The 20,224-nt window shown below is 43.1% G+C and overlaps 1 protein-coding gene across 1 annotated transcript in view; it reads left to right on the top strand.

Moving 5' to 3' along the window:
* ELAPOR2 (endosome-lysosome associated apoptosis and autophagy regulator family member 2) overlaps window positions 1-20,224 on the top strand; it is a 402,503-nt gene that overhangs the window by 105,146 nt on the left and 277,133 nt on the right. Inside the window, exon 2 of the mRNA XM_069228716.1 lies at window positions 4,448-4,568. Within this exon, the coding sequence (XP_069084817.1) occupies window positions 4,448-4,568 (121 nt within the window). The remainder of the gene's footprint in view (window positions 1-4,447; window positions 4,569-20,224) is intronic.

The raw sequence follows: 20,224 nt of genomic DNA, 5'->3' as shown, positions 1-20,224 counted from the left end.
AAGTAACAACAGTACACCACCACTCTGCTGTGAGGGAGCATCAAAGTAGATGACTTTCAGAAAAAAATATTCCTAGTTTTGACAAAGATTAAACAAAAGTCACTGACTGCCCACTGTAGGTAGAGTGGAGGGTTGGATGGTTTACCTCTGTCTGCCCTACTGTCAGAGGAAAGTTTACACCAGCGCAGTAAATTTTACTTAGCTTAAACCTGGAGTTGACTCGTAATTAGAGTTTGGCTGACAAGGTAATCAATTGTAGTTGTGACAGAGTACCCTGTTGCCAAACTCTAAATCGGGTCCTAAGACTCTTTAAACCAGCCACTTAACAGTTGTTTATTGTTGTAGTTCGTAGATAGTTCCTGATCCTTAAAACTAAGGGCCAGATGTATCAAAGCTTTTTGCATTCGCAAACGGTGCGAATGCAAAAAGCCATTTCAGAATGTATCAAAGACATTCTGAATGCAATTTTAAGGAATGGCTAAAATATTGATTCCTTAAAATTGCGACCCTGTTTAGAGAGTCGCAAATTTCGACTCTCTAAATAAGAAATCGCAAATAAGGACTCCTTATTTGCGATTTCTAAAACACATGTAACAAGCAATTCCTTAATGCGAATTGGGCATTAAGGAATCGCTATTTACCACCAAATTGAACTTGGTGGTAACCATGTGCAAATTTTAAAAATGCATTGAAAACCCTTTTGGCATGTGTGCACCTTAAATGTTGTAAAAAAATATTTTGGGGTGCAGCAGAGGGGGCCTTAGGCTCCCAGCACCCTGGACTTTGCATTTCCAAATTGCGATTCGGTAATGGCATTTGCGATTTTTAAGAAATCGCTATTACCGAATCACAAATGTGATACATTGCATTTTGCAAATCAGAAATAGTGATTTCTTAAAAATCGATATTTCCGATTCGCAAAAGGCCTTTTTCATACATCCCTCTTCCTGCTCACGATTGTTTGTTTTAAACTCTGCAAAGATGCATTGGCATATTGATTTCTAGCTATAGTAGCGTGCATTTTTTATTACTCTTTTGCATTTTCTAATGCACATAGCCGTTTCGTGTTGGTTTTGAAACTTGCACTGGTATGCCTAATACCTTTTCTAATTGGATAATGTTTTTACAGTACGTTCTTCTAAAGTTGCATACTTTATGCTTTAATGATTGTCACTGCCTTTCAATCCTTATCTTAAATCTGTGTGTGGAACACTTAAGATTAATATGCTTTTAATTTTGTACGTAGTGTGCCTTCAGATCAAATAACTTACATATTGTGAAAATTAGTGTTTTGCACACTTTTCACGTGCCTAACTCATGCTAGTGTGTTCATGCTTCTCAATTTTTTTAAATGCCTTTCTTTGATTTTCAGTTGCATGTTGTAGAGAGGATGTATGGCTGTCTTCACAATTCGATCATAATAAATGTCACACCGGTTACCATTTTGAGTTCCCCAACTAAATAGGAACTTCAACAACTGTTTTCTATACTCGTTATTACCTTACATAATTACCTGTTTCATTTATGTGATCTCGGTTTGCAGGCCTAGGTAATTTACCCATGTGTCTTTTATGGTGCTCTGGACGATTGATTTCTGCTAAGTCATCAATCTACTAGTGTTGTGGGGTAGGTGTTTTGACTGTGTGGAAGCAAGCTTCTGAAGGAGGAAGGGAAACAAAAGAAGCACTGGCAAATCCAAGTGGTTCCATCTTTGAAACGAGTAGCAAGCTAAGGGTCTTGCCAGTACTTGTTTGCTTTGGCATAGTATAAAAAATAAACAAAAATCTAAAAATGACAGCCAGTGCATGTGTATGCATTGTCGACTTCATGACACATGCACAAACCATGGTGACCATCTTGCACCTTTTTTCTTTGGGGATATACCATTACAAAATGGCTTTTGTTGTCTACAATTGCACATGACGTCACAACATATACCTACACACTGGTGGCCACCATAGAATGCATTTTTTTCTTTCTTTTTTTTTTTTTTAGAAAACATCATTCCAAGATATTTACTATGGTGTGCATCATGATGTCATGAAGAATGGACATGCTATAGTGGCCATCTTGCAATGATATTAATGGTATTTTCTTAAAGAAAAACCTGATTGTACAACCACAACTCATCCAATATAAGCAGATATTTCTCCTTCATTATTCATTCCATGGGGGTATATCATGCTCAGTTCGATTTATGTATTTAGACAAAAGTTTTCTTATCTTCCTTTCAGGGTCTCATCTTCTGTATTCAATCCTGTCAATGCCAAAAAAAATCAATTGATCAATATGCTTGATTGTGGGTACCCTGACAATGCCTTGTAATGGGATAGGATTGATCACTGTTTTTAATTAATTACTCTCAAATGTTCTAAGGCGCTTTTCTCATTAGGAATATGGTGTTTCTGACATACTTTAAGATTGCCTGGAGATTGTAGTAAAGGCAAAGTCAGGTTCACAGGTGATAGGTTTGCTTATTTTCCTCTCTCTACTGCAGGATAACAAATATGTTCTTTGTTTTCTACTCATTTGACATGCTTTATAATGTACACAGTGAAAAAAACATTTTTGACAGTTCACTCAATTTATATTAATGTTTGTGAGATGATGCACCTACATGTCTTTAAGTGATCGTTGTTTGTGGTAGGTAATTGAAGCATGTGGACTGATGGATTTTCGTACTGTTTTGTCTGCCTTCATGATATGCCAACGTCTAGATCTAATTTGACTGGATCTGTTGGATTCAGCGTTGAAGAGGGTTTTCGTTTTTTCTTGAGTGTTGCCTTCTCTTTACTCTTAGAGGGGGTAAACAATTATTCACCTCAAAGTTGTCTGCACCTTTTATAAGATTGTTTGAAAATATATCTGGTGTACCTTTTCCTGAACAAAGCTCCCTACAATCTTTAGTTTTTCTTCTCTATACATGGTGTTGGTGCAGCAATCAGGTTTAGGAGAGAAGTAAGGAATGCTCTATTTGAGTGCTCTTGGCTTGCGATGAAGTGAAATTATTAGACTTCTCTTTTGAACTTGGATATTAAAATCCAAAAATTCAACTGTGGTGTTACTGATAGCTAAGGTAAATTTTAAATTTTAAACTTTTGCCTTCTCTATTGCTCCCATTCCAGATGACAACTAATTTATGTCAAGATTATGTGTTTGGTCATGTCTTCATTTTCTGTGGTTCACATCATCTGCTCCTTGCACCAACCCATGAAAAGATTTGCATAGCTAGAGTGAAGCAGGTACACATCACGATTCCTGAGAGTTGCCTTTGCCACCTGTCTTTAAATATGAAGATGCTATTGTTAAGGCAGAGACATAAGAAGGTGGAGTGAGTGCCCTGGTCTAGTCGCAGCATACAACTGGTGTGCCCTCATAACGTAAAATAAAGAGTGGGTTGGTGACCCAATTTAGAAAACCAAAAAGGGGACATTCCACAAACATAGAAGTAAGAGTATAGCTTAGCATCAACCATGGGATACTGAATGGCATAATTGATGGTTCGCACAAACCTAGAAAACATATACTAAGAGGCAGTATGTGAAATTAAATGCAACTGTTGCGCATTGTATCATCCGTGATAACTAAATTGCTTGTTAGCTAGAAGCTTATAATTAATTCTGGGCTGGAGCACATGAAATCTCACCTCTTTCTGTTTTCAGTTGCCCCTGCTTAAAACCCAGACATGTACTGAATTTGCTGAAATGTTATTGGACAGATCTTGAAAAACCATGACTGTACTGTCAAGTCCAGGGTGTCTTGAATCATAACAAGAGGTGGGGTACAATGGAGTGGAACAAGTGGTCCAACAGCAGTGTGCAGCTGATAGGGCCTAGCAAAGAAAAATAAAGAAATCCAGAAGGGATGGGAGAGAAACAATGGGAAGCATGTGGCCCATCAGAGGTGAGCAGGTGTTGGTCCCTTACAAGTTTAAAAAAAAACAGAAAAAGTGGGGAGAGGCAGGAGTAGAAAAACAGCCAAAGACTTGATCCCATGAAGTGCTAGTCAGAAAATAAAATAGCAATTCTCAGACGTTAGCAGAGGAAGGAGACACATTATCCAATCAAAAGGATGCTAAAAACGAAATGCTGCAGGAGCTAACAAAATATTAATGAGGAGGAAAGCCATTGAATCAAACACATTGAACTAACTTCGAGCAAACTAACTTAATTAGGTACTGTTGTATATCATCAGACAGCTGTTACATTGCTTGTATTCTGTGTGATTCCACTTGAAGTCTATTGTTTGCAGACTGCAAAGTAGGTTGTAAGTGGATGGGATATGTGCTACTGGTGCTACTATGTTTTTTTTTTTTCAATAATGCCCACAAGCTATATATCAAAAATGCCTCAAAAGTTAATGTTAGCTTCAATAATAATGTAAATATTGAAAATGTTGCTAATGTTGGTCTTCATGGTAGTCATGTGTATGATGTTGTCTTTCATAGGCAAATTACCACTATGAATATACAGAATGCGACAGCTTTGGATCCAGGTGGCGGGTTGCTGTACCGAATAAAGCCCCAGCCTGCAGTGGATTACCTGACCCTGTCAGGGGAAAGGAATGCAGTATGTGATTTTTTTTTTTTTATATATTGTTTCAGAAAAAAGTACTTAATTATTTTACCTCTGCATGTGCTGTAGTGTAGGACTGTGCCCAGGTATCTTGAAGGTTGGTAACCTTTTATCAACCTTGAATCTTGGATAAATTGACCAAGAAAAACTTCAGCTCAATACAACCAAATATACTGTAGGTGGTAGGAATGGAGGTTGGTGCAGGTGATTGTCAGTTGCGTAGGGAAGCCCCACTTTAGCAGCTTAAACGGGGGCTGCCACCAACCAGATGAATGGGTAAATTAGCTGTGTATCGACCTTTTCTGTCTGCAGGTATGTGGATAAAATTCTTATAAAAATCGCTGTTACTGAATACATGAAATTGGATTTTAGGTCGTGGCTGGCATGCACAGAGATGGAAACAGAAAAAAGTAATTAAAATAGTGGAAAGTGAGTGAAAGGGGTGAATCGATTTAATTAGCACTAGAGAGAAAGTTCAGAAAGAAAAAGTAATGATGAGTCAAAAAGGATGGATACATAGAAAAGGCAAACAAAGCGAGGTGGAAGGAAGGATGACAAAGCGGAAGTGTTTGAATTTTCATCCGTGCCGTGGTCTCCCTTAACTTTTTGCCTCTGATTCCCAGGTTGTTGATGTGTGCTGGACTCTGATTTTATTGTTTTTGTTACTCTGTTACTCTGGGCACTTTACCACTGCTAAAGTGAAAGTGCTTCTATGCAAAATGTGTATGTAATTGGCTTATCCATGACTGGCATATTTGATTTATTAGTAAGTCCCTAGTACAGTGCACTAGAGGTGCCTAGGGCCTGTAAATTAAATGCTACTAGTGGGCCTGCAGCACTGGTTGTGCCACCCACATAAGTAACTCTGTAATCATGTCTCCGACCTGCCACTGCAGTGTCTGTGTGTGCAGTGTTGCTAAATTCGTTTTTCACTGTTGCAAGTCCCGTCTCTCTCATAGGTTAACATGGGTGCTACCTTTAAATATGATTAAAGTGTAGGTTCCCTTTGGGAGTGGACGGACATGTGGAGTTTGGGGTCTCTGAGCTCACAATTTAAAAATACATCTTTTAGTAAAGTTGATTTTGAGATTGTGTGTTTGAAAATGCCACTTTTAGGAAGTGAGCATTTTCTTGCTCATGCCATATCTGTGACTCTGCCTGTTTGTGGATTCCCTGTCTTGGTCAGTTCGATAGTTGGGCTGGTTGCACCTCACACTAGATAGTGACACAAAGGGAGCTTGGGTGTAGTGTGCATTTCTTGATGAGCCATCTGTGCTAGGAGGGAGGGCAGGAGTGGTCACTTACACCTGAAAGGGCTGTGCCTGCCCTCACACAATGCAGTCTCCAACCCCCTGGTGAGTGTCTAGGGCCTAGCCTGGGCAAGGCAGGATTTCACAATCAAGAGAGGCTTTGCTTCGAAGTAGGCCTATGTAAGGAAATGGCTCCCTGTTGCAGTTACCCCCCACTTTTTGCCTGATACTGATGCTGACTTGACTGAGAAGTGTGCTGGGACCCTGCTAACTAGGCCCCAGCACCAGTGTTCTTTCACCTAAAATGTACCATTGATCCCACAATTGGCACACCCTGGCATCCAGATAAGTCCCTTGTAACTGGTACCTCTGGTACCAAGGGCCCTGATGCCAGGGAAGGTCTCTAAGGGCTGCAGCATGTATTATGCCACCCAAGAGACCCCTCACTCAGCACAGACCCACTGCTTACCAGCTTGTGTGTGCTAGTGAGACATGGCACTCCCCTCAGGGTGCCATGCCAGCCTCTCACTGCCTATGCAGTATAGGTAAGACACCCCTCTAGCAGGCCTTACAGCCCTAAGGCAGGGTGCACTATACCATAGGTGAGGGTACCAGTGCATGAGCACTGTGCCCCTACAGTGTCTAAGCAAAACCTTAGACATTGTAAGTGCAGGGTAGCCATAAGAGTATATGGTCTGGGAGTCTGTTTTACACGAACTCCACAGCACCATAATGGCTACACTGAAAACTGAGAAGTTTGGTATCAAACTTCTCAGCACAATAAATGCACACTGATGCCAGTGTACATTTTATTGCAAAATACACTCCAGAGGGCACCTTAGAGGTGCCCCCTGAAACTTAACCGACTATCTGTGTAGGCTGACTAGTTCCAGCAGCCTGCCACACTAGAGACATGTTGCTGGCCTCATGGGGAGAGTGCCTTTGTCACTCTGAGGCCAGTAACAAAGCCTGCACTGGGTGGAGATGCTAACACCTCCCCCAGGCAGGAGCTGTAACACCTGGCGGTGAGCCTCAAAGGCTCACCCCTTTGTCACAGCCCAGCAGGGCACTCCAGCTTAGTGGAGTTGCCCGCCCCCTCCGGCCACGGCCCCCACTTTTGGCGGCAAGGCTGGAGGGAACAAAGAAAGCAACAAGGAGGAGTCACTGGCCAGTCAGGACAGCCCCTAAGGTGTCCTGAGCTGAGGTGACTCTAACTTTTAGAAATCCTCCATCTTGCAGATGGAGGATTCCCCCAATAGGGTTAGGATTGTGACCCCCTCCCCTTGGGAGGAGGCACAAAGAGGGTGTACCCACTCTCAGGGCTAGTAGCCATTGGCTACTAACCCCCCAGACCTAAACACGCCCTTAAATTTAGTATTTAAGGGCTCTCCCTGAACCTAGAAATTAGATTCCTGCAAACTACAAGAAGAAGGACTGCCTAGCTGAAAACCCCTGCAGAGGAAGACCAGAAGACGACAACTGCCTTGGCTCCAGAAACTCACCGGCCTGTCTCCTGCCTTCCAAAGAACTCTGCTCCAGCGACGCCTTCCAAGGGACCAGCGACCTCTGAATCCTCTGAGGACTGCCCTGCTTCGAAAAAGACAAGAAACTCCCGAGGACAGCGGACCTGCTCCAAAAAGACTGCAACTTTGTTTCAAGGAGCAGCTTTAAAGACCCCTGCAACTCCCCGCAAGAAGCGTGAGACTTGCAACACTGCACCCGGCGACCCCGACTCGGCTGGTGGAGAAACAACACCTCAGGGAGGACCCCCGGACTACTCTCTGACTGTGAGTACCAAAACCTGTCCCCCCTGAGCCCCCACAGCGCCGCCTGCAGAGGGAATCCCGAGGCTTCCCCTGACCGCGACTCTCTGAAACCTAAGTCCCGACGCCTGGAAAGGACCCTGCACCCGCAGCCCCCAGGACCTGAAGGACCGGACTTTCACTGGAGAAGTGACCCCCAGGAGTCCCTCTCCCTTGCCCAAGTGGAGGTTTCCCCGAGGAAGCCCCCCCTTGCCTGCCTGCAGCGCTGAAGAGATCCGTTGATCTCTCATAGACTAACATTGAAAACCCGACGCTTGTTTCTACACTGCACCCGGCCGCCCCCGCGCTGCTGAGGGTGAAATTTCTGTGTGGACTTGTGTCCCCCCCGGTGCCCTACAAAACCCCCCTGGTCTGCCCTCCGAAGACGCGGGTACTTACCTGCAAGCAGACCGGAACCGGGGCACCCCCTTCTCTCCATTCTAGCCTATGCGTTTTGGGCACCACTTTGGACTCTGCACCTGACCGGCCCTGAGCTGCTGGTGTGGTAACTTTGGGGTTGCTCTGAACCCCCAACGGTGGGCTACCTTGGACCAAGAACTGAACCCTGTAAGTGTCTTACTTACCTGGTAAAACTAACAAAAACTTACCTCCCCCAGGAACTGTGAAAATTGTACTGTGTCCACTTTTGAAATAGCTATTTATGAATAACTTGAAAAGTATACATGCAATTGAAATGATTCAAAGTTCCTAATGTACTTACCTGCAATACCTTTCAAACAAGATATTACATCTTAAATTTGAACCTGTGGTTCTTAAAATAAACTAAGAAAAGATATTTTTCTATAACAAAACCTATTGGCTGGATTTGTCTCTGAGTGTGTGTACCTCATTTATTGTCTATGTGTATGTACAACAAATGCTTAACACTACTCCTTGGATAAGCCTACTGCTCGACCACACTACCACAAAATAGAGCATTAGTATTATCTCTTTTTACCACTATTTTACCTCTAAGGGGAACCCTTGGACTCTGTGCATGCTATTCCTTACTTTGAAATAGCACATACAGAGCCAACTTCCTACAGCCTACTTCAAAGGAGAAAATGGGTATCAGAAGGGCACCCAAAACCACAGACATTAGAACACTTCTGGAAACCAAGAGGAACCTCTGCCTGGAGAAGAGCTGAGGAAGAAGATTTGCCCTGCCCGTGACTGTGCTTTGTGGAGCTATCCTCTGCCAGAGTAAGAGGGCAAAGACTAGACTTTGTGTGCCTTCCATCTTGTGAAGATCTCCAAGGGCTTGATTTAGAGCTTGCCTCCTTTTGTTTGAAGCCTCAGGGTCAGCAAAGACTTCTCTCTGCCAGCACCTGAAGTCTCTGGATGCCCTGTGGTGCCCATCCAGTTCCTCGGACCCTGAAAGGAGAAGCTGGCAGCCTAAGAGGAAGAAATCCACGCACAGAACGTTGTGCAGGGAAAAAATTGACGCGTCTCCGATCTGCGGCTGAAAAGTCGATGCGACGCCGGCTTCACGGTTGAAAATCAACGCTCGCCTGTAACGCGACTGAAGAATCGAGGCACGGAGCTGGAGAAACGACATGCAGAATCGCTGACGGAGGCTGGGAGATCGCAATCCGCTCTGTATGGTTTTCAGATCATCGTGAAGCTGGATTTTCGACGCAAGTACCGCTGGGCGTGTAAAAACAACGCAAGGCCTGCCCGGACCCGGTAGTGCTGACCGGATGGACGCATCGCTCTCCTGCGGAGAGAAGAATCGACACGACCCAACGAAAGGAGAAACGTCACAAGGCCTCGCTTGTGAGAGAAATCGACGCATCGCAAGCCCTTTTTGACACACACTCACCTGTGCGGGGTTATTTTTGACGCACCCAAGGTACATTTTCATGCTAAGAGTGTTAGTGTGTGTTTACAACTACATGAAGACTCTTTTTGTTTTTTAATTGATAACTTGACTTGTGGATTTTGTTGTTTTGGTCTTGTTTTGTTTAGATAAATATTTCCTATTTTTCTAAATCTGTTTTGTCATTTTTTAGTGTTTACATTGAGTTACTGTGTGTGTTGGTACAAATACTTTACACCTAGCACTCTGAAGTTAAGCCTACTGCGTGTGCCAAGCTGCGAAGGGGGCAAGCAGGGGTTAGCTGAGGGTAATTCTCTTTTACCCTAACTGGAGTGAGGGTCCTTTCTTGGACAGGGGGTAACCTGACTGCCAACCAAAGACCCCATTTCTAACAGGAAGAAAACATGAATAAAAGAAGAAAGGGTGGAGGAGAAGAGTGAATGGATAGAAGGGTGAAATGATGAGATGGATGGATGGGTGAAAGGTTGGATGAAAAGTGAAAAGTGAAAGGTTTAACAGAAGAAAGTGTAATTGGATAGTTGGAAAAAGGTGAACAGATGGACAGGTTAAAGGACTGACGGCTGGATACATGAATATATTGAAAGGTGGGTGGGTGAAAAGATGGACGTATAGATGTGTTGAGGATGGGTGGACAGAAAGGTGATTAGATGAAGGGTTGATGGATGGATGGATAGATAGATCATGGAAGGAAGATTGAAGGCTGAAAGGAATTACTGCAAGAAGGGTTGTGTTTGCTCAGTTTGCATGCTATGTGTAACTATTAGAGGCATGTTTCTAGTGGTGGAGGGGATACTTTGATTTTCTGACTACTCCCTTGGTGATAGTGGCATAAGAATGTTAGAAAACCATCCTACTCAACTCATGACTGTACTGAAGACTGTCTGTTTAACAGTTTAAAAAATGGACTAGTAGCAGAATAAACCCCTAGTGTATTCCAGTGCATCATGAAAAATGTGTCCTGTGAAATGCTGACTTCAGCTTTTTATGGTAATTCCTCTTCACTAATATGTTTGGATTTTAATACTACTTTAATCACTTGTGTTTCAAGGTACTTTGCAGTGTGTTTAACACCTTTGCTAAGTTAGGGTTTAGCTGCAAAAGAAATATATTGATCTTTATGTGCTTTTACTCAACACAGATCAGGAGCATATTGTGAATTTTTATCCAACCCCAGGTTTTACATATTCAATTCAGAGAAAAGAGTGGCTCCAAAGCTCAGTAGTTAGTGTTCTGAGCTCTGTGCTGGTGTCTGAAGTCTTCTGGAGTTAAAGTGGCTGGACCCCTTTTGCTACTGCAAACTCCACCACTGTTGATCAGGAGGAAAACGACAGCTGGTAGCCATAGGCAATTACAGTGCATGTTGTGGCTGCAACTGGGCAGGGTATATATATGTGTATATATATATATAATGTAGGAGGATTTTTTCCTAACCATCATACATTGGCACTGGAAAAATTGGGCAAATAGCCTACATATGTAAACATGATTATGTAATTTATCCTTTTTTGAAGACTATAGGGTAGTCTGGAAAGGGGTTGAAAAAAATGCATGAATAGGTCACGGGAGAGCCCACTGTCTAAGGGTGCATTTATTCAAAAGAAACCTTATTTTACAGCACAGTGCTGAGATGAATGAGAAAGTTAGTGAAAGTGAGAAGGTAAAATAAATAAAATAGGGAGGCAGAGGAAACAATTTGTAGATTGTAAGAGAAATATATGGAAAGAAAGGATAGGCAGAGTAATTTTATATGAGGGCTTAGTGTTAATTAGTGACACTGCAAAAATGACGTGATAAATACTTTGCACAGTTAATGGGTTACCTTTCAGATGTCACCTTTCAAAGGTTCATTGGTGTATTCAGACATTTTAAGGAGGTGCTAACCTTACCCAAATAGTGAACTCATCCAAATTGATGGACCGTGGGAAGAATCTTTGTATGAAAAGGACACAAAATCTTGAAAAGCTGGAATGAATAATTCCTGTGTTGTCAGAAAAACATTTTGTTTCTGTGTTCACATTCATGATTCTTCTTTTCCAAACGGGTAGGCAGGGGGTCATTTTTCTCTCCCGTAATAGAGCAATGCGTCGATTTATAGACGGGCACCTTGGGTCTGGCCAGGTTCATTTTGAGTTGGACGCCCAGTAATGTTGTGTGCAAAATCCACACGTTGATGAGGAACCACACTGCGTGGGTCTTGCGTTGATTTCTGCAGCTGCAAGCTGGTGTTGCATTTTTTTCTCCAGCCGCAATGCAAGTGATGCATTGATTTTCCAGGCACAATGCAGGTGGTGTGTCGATTTCTCAACCGCGATGCAGGTGGTGTGGTCTGTTGTTTTTACAGCTACGTTGCAGGTGGTGCATCAAATGTTTCCCCACACTACTCCTGTGTGTGGATTTCCCCCTTGGTTCCACCAGCTTCACCTTTTGAGGGCCATGGGAATGGAGTGGGCACCAATTGGCAGGGTTAGAGTCTCAGCAGAGAGTCCAGGTGCTGACAGAGGAAGTCTTTGATGGCCCTCAGGACTTCAATATGGGAGGCAAGCTCAGTCCAAGCACTTGGAGACACTTCACAAGCATCAATATCAGTCTTTGTCCTCTTTCAGGCAGACACAGCAACTGCAGGCCAACCCAGCAAAGCACAATCACAGGCAAAGAAACAGTACTCCTTCTCCAGAATTTCAGCTCTTCTCCAAAGGTAATCTAAAAATCTGGGTTTTTGGGTCTACTACTTATACCCCTTTCTGCCTTTTGAAGTTGGCAAACTTCAATGGAAAATCTCTGTTGTTCACAGTATCCTGCCTTGTCCAGGCCTGGCTCCAGATGCACTCCAGGGGGTCAGAGACTGCATTATGTGAGGACAAGCTCAGCCCTTTCAGGTGCACGTGTCAGCTCCTCCCTCTCCACTCTAGCCCAGGAGATATCCAGATATGCAGGTTACAGCTCTCTTTTTATCACTGTTTAGAGGGAATTCACAAACAATCCAACTGTCAGTCTTACCCAGAGGTGAATTCCATAGGCGGCACAGAATGGTTAAGCAAAGAAAATGACCACTTTCTAAAAGTGGCATTTTCAAACAGACAATGTAAAAACCAACTGTACCAAAATATACATTTTTAAATTGTGAGGTTAGAGACCCTAACCTCCATATGTCTATCTGCTCCCATAGGGAAATTACACTCAAGAAGAATTCAAATGTAATCTCCATGTTAACCAGTGGGAGAGGTAGGCCTGGCAATAGTGAAAAACAAATTTGGCAGTATTTCACTATCAGGACATGTAAAACACACCAGTACATGTCCTACCTTTTAAATATGCTGCACGCTGCCCATGGGGCTATCTAGCGCCTACCTTAGGAAGTGGGTACACTTGCCAGGTTGAATTGGCAGTGCAAGACTGCACACACAGACACTGCAGTGGCAGGCCTGAGTCCTAGTTACCGGGCTATTCATGTGGGTGGCACAATCAGTGCTGCAGGCCCACTAGTAGCATTTGTTTTACAGGCACTGGGCACACATGGTGCACTTTACTATGGGCTTACCAGTAAATCAGATATTCCAATCATGAAAAAACCAATCATCAGTACAATGTACATAGAGAGCACTTGCACTTTAACACTGATCTGCAATGAAAAAGTGTGCAGAAACAATAAACCAGCAAAAATAGAGTCCAGCATACCATAAAAACAGGAGGTGAGAAGGCAAAAAGACAGGGGAAAGACACCAAAAGATGCCAGGTCTAACAGCGCCTCGTAAGAAAAATGTGCCTTAACTACTTCACAGCATAAATTATATTCTAAAATTAAGCCGTAAAGTCGTTTCAGGTGCATCATTAATTAATCAATTACCACTCAATGCATCATTTAAAACCTTCACATTCAGAAATAATTTTAATCCTAAATTTCAGGTTTAAAAAAAAGCTACTGCATGCTCAGCGCAGTAAACAATTTCATGTTCAGTTATTATGACAGTTCCATTATTCGTGATACATAATAACAATTATGGGACAATCAATTGGCCCGGCTTTAATGTTCCTGTAAACACAAGCTTGAACGCATCTTAGCATGTGAATGCCAGACCTATTGATTATGAGCATATCTGTTAAACATCAGGATGGACTTTGAAATGCCCATGTGGGCTCTCCCCACTGATGTTCTGTTTTATCCGTGTCGGCTTTCTATTTAGAGTTCTGCTATGGCGGTCAGAATTAATCAGACACGATGGCACTCCGCCACAGAACTGGCAAAAGCAACCGGACTCATGGAATAATATGTGTTGGTGCCTTATTAGCGGTTTGTTAATGTTTCCGCAATGGCTTTTTACCCCATGAGTGCTTGTCTTTTCGTCAAATAGCAGGGAAACTTAACGGTGTCGGCTATGCAAAGAGGGCTTCCTGCTGGCTCATTAAAAAACCATCAGTGCCTAACTTTGTTTATCAACAAGTCACAATTGCAGCTGTTTTTCCTCCCCTTCCCCACCGTGGTTGCAGAAGCCCCCCCTGAATGAGCTCCTTAACACTGCAACAAGGGCGGAGCTCACAATTCTACCCTACTCTACACAGCTGCAGCGTCACGGCGATCAAGCCAATAAGCAAACCCTCGTACTAGAAAAGGGAAATAATTCTTATTTTAGAAAACAAAATGTATATTTTGAAACTAGAAGCCTTGCTTTAAACAATGTAAGCGCCAAATCATTTAAATTCCCTAATGTAGTACAGCAAATTAAGCGTCTGACTGTTAGTGACTAAAATATCATATTGAAATTGGTACCTATGCATGGAAGTGCAAAGGCCACCTTTCAAGTGTTTTGCTTCTGTTGCATGGAAAAAGAGGAATGGTCAGTTCCATTTGCTTTATCCAGAGCCGATTTTGTACTTTTTGCAATCCCTTATGACATGGTTCAAGCAACCTTTCAGATTGTTTAAATAATAGTACTTTGTACTAAGTAAAATATCTACTCCTTTGTGGACATTTATGCCGTGACGCTTAGAAGTGACAGACTAAGGATTAGGCGTCCGTACTGGTTGGTACACAGACAAACGCGTCCTTACGGCTGCCTCTGCCTGTATTCTGTTTGACTCGATTGCTTACTACCACCTTGCTGCATTTTGGAACCCCACGACTAGCCCGACTCAGTGGAACTAAATGGTGGACATAAACGGAACGTTCCGGACATTATACTCGTACATGTAAAAACTTTGATCCGTGTAACTTGCATTAGACATGGTTGAATCGCTTGCATATATTTTTAAACTACAAACCACAGTGTAGTGTTCTCATATTCCTTTATGTGATAACAATAGGAAAGGTTGCAATTTGTGAAAATACCGATTATCCTTTGACTCTCCTCCTCTCACATTTTTAGGTTTCGTCTGCAGGCAGCGAACATGCACTATTGATTTGCAACGATCTATTACATATAATAATAATGGAAAAAAACTTTATAAAAAGGGACTTTTAGCCCGCCCATTATTTGCCATCGCTCTTCGTTGCTGCCTTCAAATTCAGCAGGTACCTCAGACCTCACTTCCTGCATCACTTCTGTTTATTTGTGGGGAGCATGGATCAAGTACATGTATCCAGTCCTTAATTTGTAAAGGCATCTTTTTCTGGAGGCTACTGCAGCTTGCCACACCCGGTGCCCGTGCAAGCGCTGCCAGTGACTTATCTCAAAATTGGACAAACAGGATCACCACATCGTAGACTGTCTCAAGAGCTGGTGTTGACACTTAAGTGCTGGTGTTGTGTACCAGAAACCACCGGCTCAAATCAAGCACTGGATAAATCTTAATTGGTGTCCGTCCTTTACAGCACTGTGATTGCGGTATTAGTTCTTATTTTTTTCGTGTTCTAAATAGCGCATTTCTACCCTCTAGTGGTTGAATAGAATTATTTCAAAACAAAATATTGGAAGGCTAAATAGTAGAGCTGAGCTTTGTCAGTGTTGATTGATTGAAAAGCCTTTATTTAGATTATAAAAATAATCATAAAATCACACGAATATAACAGACATTTTCAATTCATATAAAACATTAAAAACCACAAGCTTAAAATCCACCAATCTCATCAATACCAAAGGCAGATAGGCACAATAAAAAAAAAAAAATGCATCATACTGTTAAAAAAAATTGAAAGTTTTTAAGAGGAAAATAAAACCTCAGACAATTAAAACCCAAAATTCATATCTTATTCCAGCGGAGTGTACTCCGGAAAACTGGAAACTGCCATGGCAACAATAGGTTCATTCATCATTTGTAAGTATCTAAAAGAGGGCCGGTATAGATAAAAACCTTTGGCTTTAAGAACAGGAAGCAGAAACCTTTCTTCTAGGTGGATTGTAATAACTACAGAAAAATACCAGATGTTCTAGGGTCTGGAGCGAAGCATTGTCATAAGGACAGACCTTAATCGAAGATGGCTCATATTGGCCGAGGGGAAAACATAGGCTACATTAGACAGGGCCTAATCTGGACCTGGTGAGGAGGAGTCTCTCCCATGGGTTTCAAACGAAAGAGAGATATGGTTTTGGGCCAGGGCTAGTATTTAGAAGCATCAAAGCCCTGGCTGACTGACTACCCGGAACCAAGTTTTCTCTGCTCTCTCTAGTTTGCTGAAGAAATAACTCCTTTACAAGCTTTTTGTCTGCCCATTTTAGCAGTTCCGGGTTATAAAATAATTCAGGGCTCCCCAGTGACAAGGCTATAGATAAATGTAATTAAGCCACAGAATTTTATGGCGTAGCTCGCTCCCAAGGCAGTCCTCAATATGCTCCCTATTAAATGCAGTACACTCCCCACTTTATACTACAATCCACAGCATCATAGGGGCAATTTTAGCATGATCTTCTGCAAAATCCAAGCCCAGCTAATCATGCATAAAAAACTCGGACTAGTGGGGCCTACCCCCAATAATTTCCTGCAGAAGAGATTTTCTTCACCTTGAATAGTTTTGCAGTTAGAGTACCTCCAAATTTCTGCACCATGCTGGAGTACAGATAATCACTTCATATTATATATCTGGAACAATGGTAAGACAAGTTTGCTCCCAACCATCCGGGCAAATCTAAAAAGAGCCCCACAAGATTGATCGATGTGCAAACAATGATTTGCAAGACGTGGGGTCCAACTGCAATGCAGGTCAAACATAACCCCTAGGTAAGAAAAATAGGTTACCCTTGACACAGCCTGCCCCTTGATTGTAATGGGTCTACGTTTTGGATTCCGCTTACCATAAAGTGTGTTTTTGAGGTATTTGCATCCAGTTCTAAATCACCCATAAAATCAACATACAAATCCACCAAAACATTAAGGCCGTTCATCGTACGGGAAAGTATAACTGCATCATCAGCATATAGTAAGGAAGGCATAGAGGTGTTCTTAAATTTAAAAAAAGCCTTTACCATGGAGTAAGGTGGGAATTCAGGCTTTTAATATACAATAAAAATAATATTGGTGCCAGGACACACCCCTGCCTAACGCCCCCTGACAATTTAAAGGCATCGGAACACTCCCCTGCCGGACCAAATCTTACTGAAGCATTTACACCCGTATGTAAAGCCCAAAGAAAGTTTACGAAGAGTTGGGGTAACCAAAGACCTTTCAGGATTGACCACAACTTTGAACGATTAACCCTATCAAATGCACAGCTTGGGTCCATGAAGGCCAGATACGCAGCTCCTTTCTTGGCCACCACATATTTACCCACTAGTAAATTGAGATTCAGACACTGTTCTATTGTCCCATTACCCTCTCTAAATCTGTACTGAAACAGACAGAGAACATTATTCGCTTGAATCCACTGTTCAATACGAAGAAGAACAGTGTGCACCACAATCTTACCTGTGGAGTCAAGTAGATAAATAGGGTGATAACAGCCTGGTTCTTGCCTGCAACCCTTTTTGAATATTGGGAATATGACCACTGACTTCCAGGATTTAGGGATACCAATTTGTGCAGAGGCATTAAGTACATTGGTCAGCAGTGGAGCACACAAGCTAGCATTGTCCTTGTATAAACCTATAGGAACTCTGTCTGACCAGGTGCTTTGTTAGAGGGACTACCCATGATGGCCTCTTGAACCTCCTCCAAATTAAAATTTAGACCCAAGGGGAAAGACATTGCATCTTCCTCCTCAGCCAGTTGTTCCACGCTATCCAAGGAGTAGACCCTCTCAAAATGGGCAACCAATTTTTGGGCGGGCATATTTGACCCTACACTCTCAGGGGAAACTAGATATGCAGGTTTAACATTCACTATCTTCCTGAAGCTCCTCACATCCCCCAGCTTACAAGTACCCACTAGCTGCCCCACCTCACTTCCTGGAGGCGTTGCTTTCTTTTTCTATTTGCCTCTTTATAGGCAAACCTAGCTAAGCTGATAGACTGCTGATCCCTAGGTTTGACCTTGAGGGCTTCATGCAAATGCTTACTTGCATCTCTGCAATTTTTATCAAACCACTCCTCTTGGGTTCCCCTGCGGATTTATATAGAGCCAACATAATGGATCTAATGGTACTGTTCAGCATCTGGAAATCTGCCAAAATGGCAGCCGGCGGAGCCTCGTACAATAGAAGAGAGCTAAAAAGCACATTCCTGCAACTCCTAACGACCCCTACCAATAAAGGAGGAATCGGGATTCTACGCCAGCTAAGCCTCCTACCCTGATCCTTTGAGATCAACCCAGTTACTTCTAACGCCACAGTCTAAGGGCTGGGAACGAGGATTACCATCCTGGCTTCAGTGGCATTATGGTCACTCTGCAGGGAGCCATGGGTCTGTCCCTTTGTGAAAACAATCTCCCAAACTACGCAAGGTAAAAATATAATCGATTATAGTCCCCTTACCCCACCCTACAAATGTAGGTTTATATAGGTCAGGGCTAGCCACCCTCTCCAATGTATTAAATAAGCCAGCCCGCCCCAGTTCATTGATAGCTGCCTACCTCTAGGGTCAGGAGGCACCACATTCAATGCCCCATCTCCCAAGAAAAAGGATCTGTGACAGTGGGAGTCATACCTAGTTAGCGTTGAAGTCCCCCTCTAAGAAAACGTTAAAACAACCCAGCTTATGAGCAGCCCTTTCCTCCATAATTGATAATACTTGGAATAGGGTCTTGATCTGACATCCTGTGTTGCACACAGAGTTATAGAAATTCCCAAACAAAAAAGTGTAAATCTGCTGAAAGAACAACCCATAGAATCTGTATCCCACTGTGCCCATCGGTACAACTCGTAACTGTGCGTAAACTCTGAGTAAGATGGTCAAGCCTCCCCTAGCTCTCAAACCTGGAGAAGAGGTTGCTGGGACAACATGAGTCTTGAGGTCACCCCACATCACCCCCACACACAGAACAGCTCCTGCACCCATGTTTCTTGGAGCATTATAGTATCATTCTGGGAGATAAACGTAACCCACTGGGGATCAACAATTTTGTCCTGAGACCCGCACAACTCTATGAAAGGAAACTAAGTTCCCTGCCTGCTCATAAAGTGTTTTCCACCTGTGGGCGGTCATCATCGAATTTGTTTCCAACTAAAACCCCCATGGGCACAGTATTAAATTGTCAATCATTTTCACCCAGCTCAGGAAAAGGAGAGAATCTGAGTCTCTGCTCAAGGTGGATAGAGCCCCTAGGAATCAGCGGGGACACAGGCTTATAAAAGAAACTCAAAGACAAAATCCTAATACCCAATCCCAAGTTAGGTGGTTGCCTGGCTGTGAGGATCAGCCTCTTCGCCATATCAGGTGTTCTACAGTTAATCACCACACAATCTCCCTCAATAGACTTATTCATTGGAATGATCCAGTCAACTATTCACACAAATAATATATCCCTTTATTCCATAAGATAAAAATTTGGGTTTTGACTCAGCCAGTGACAGAATTTATTCTGCAGAGTTGCCTCAACCCGGGGTATCTCAAGATGGAGGACTCCTGCTAATACTGCACACATGGGCAGCACTCTGGTTATAAATTCAGACAGGGCAATCTCTGGGCTGGGCTGAGGGTCTGGGTTGAGGGGCTACCCCACCGCCATCCCTAAAAACTCAGCCAGCAGTTTGCTTATAGCGTACCTTTGCCCCCACAACTGTCCTGAGATGGGGAAACCTGATGTCACCAGTCGATGACCCCAGGAACGCAAAACTGAGAGAAAGGGGCATTAGACAGGGTGTTAGACAGAGCTCCAGGAGTTTGGTGACCCCCATACCCTGGCCTCCGTATCACTCACGGGCTCCGCTAGCGAATGAGGCTCCACACTCATCTTACAACCCAGAGTGGAATTCCTAGCAGCAGTAACTACAGGTACTGAACTGTTCAAGATAAGGACAGACAACTCCAATGTGTGCTGCCTTTCCATCAAAGGGGCCACACACTGTTCAACTGTGCGCTTAAATTTGTCCTAGATACAGTCCCAATCCAGAGAGGGCAGCTCCTGAGCCTGGTTTACACCCAAATCCCCCACCCTACTTCCGAAGGTGTCATTTGTCACTGTTTGCTTCGTCGGTTGCTTCCTTTAAACTTCCAGTGCACAGGCTATAGTAGTTAGAGGGACCTGTACTGATGTATCAGCTGAAGGGTCATCCCTGACTGCCGCCTCCTTTTAGTGAGTATTATGGGATCCTAGATTCAATTTATCATGGAGCAATGTGGGGTGAGGATGCAAATCCAATAACAGAGAAACAGTCGATTTGCGGAACACCACTTGGGCCCTCCCCTGGGTCCATTTGTAACCGCCTGTCAGCCAAGTCAATTTCTTTGGCAATCA

The sequence above is a fragment of the Pleurodeles waltl genome, chromosome 4_1 (assembly GCF_031143425.1).
Source record: "Pleurodeles waltl isolate 20211129_DDA chromosome 4_1, aPleWal1.hap1.20221129, whole genome shotgun sequence".
Lineage (NCBI taxonomy): Eukaryota > Metazoa > Chordata > Amphibia > Caudata > Salamandridae > Pleurodeles > Pleurodeles waltl.
Note: the sequence above shows the minus strand (reverse complement) of the source record. Positions and strands in the feature narration are given on the sequence as shown.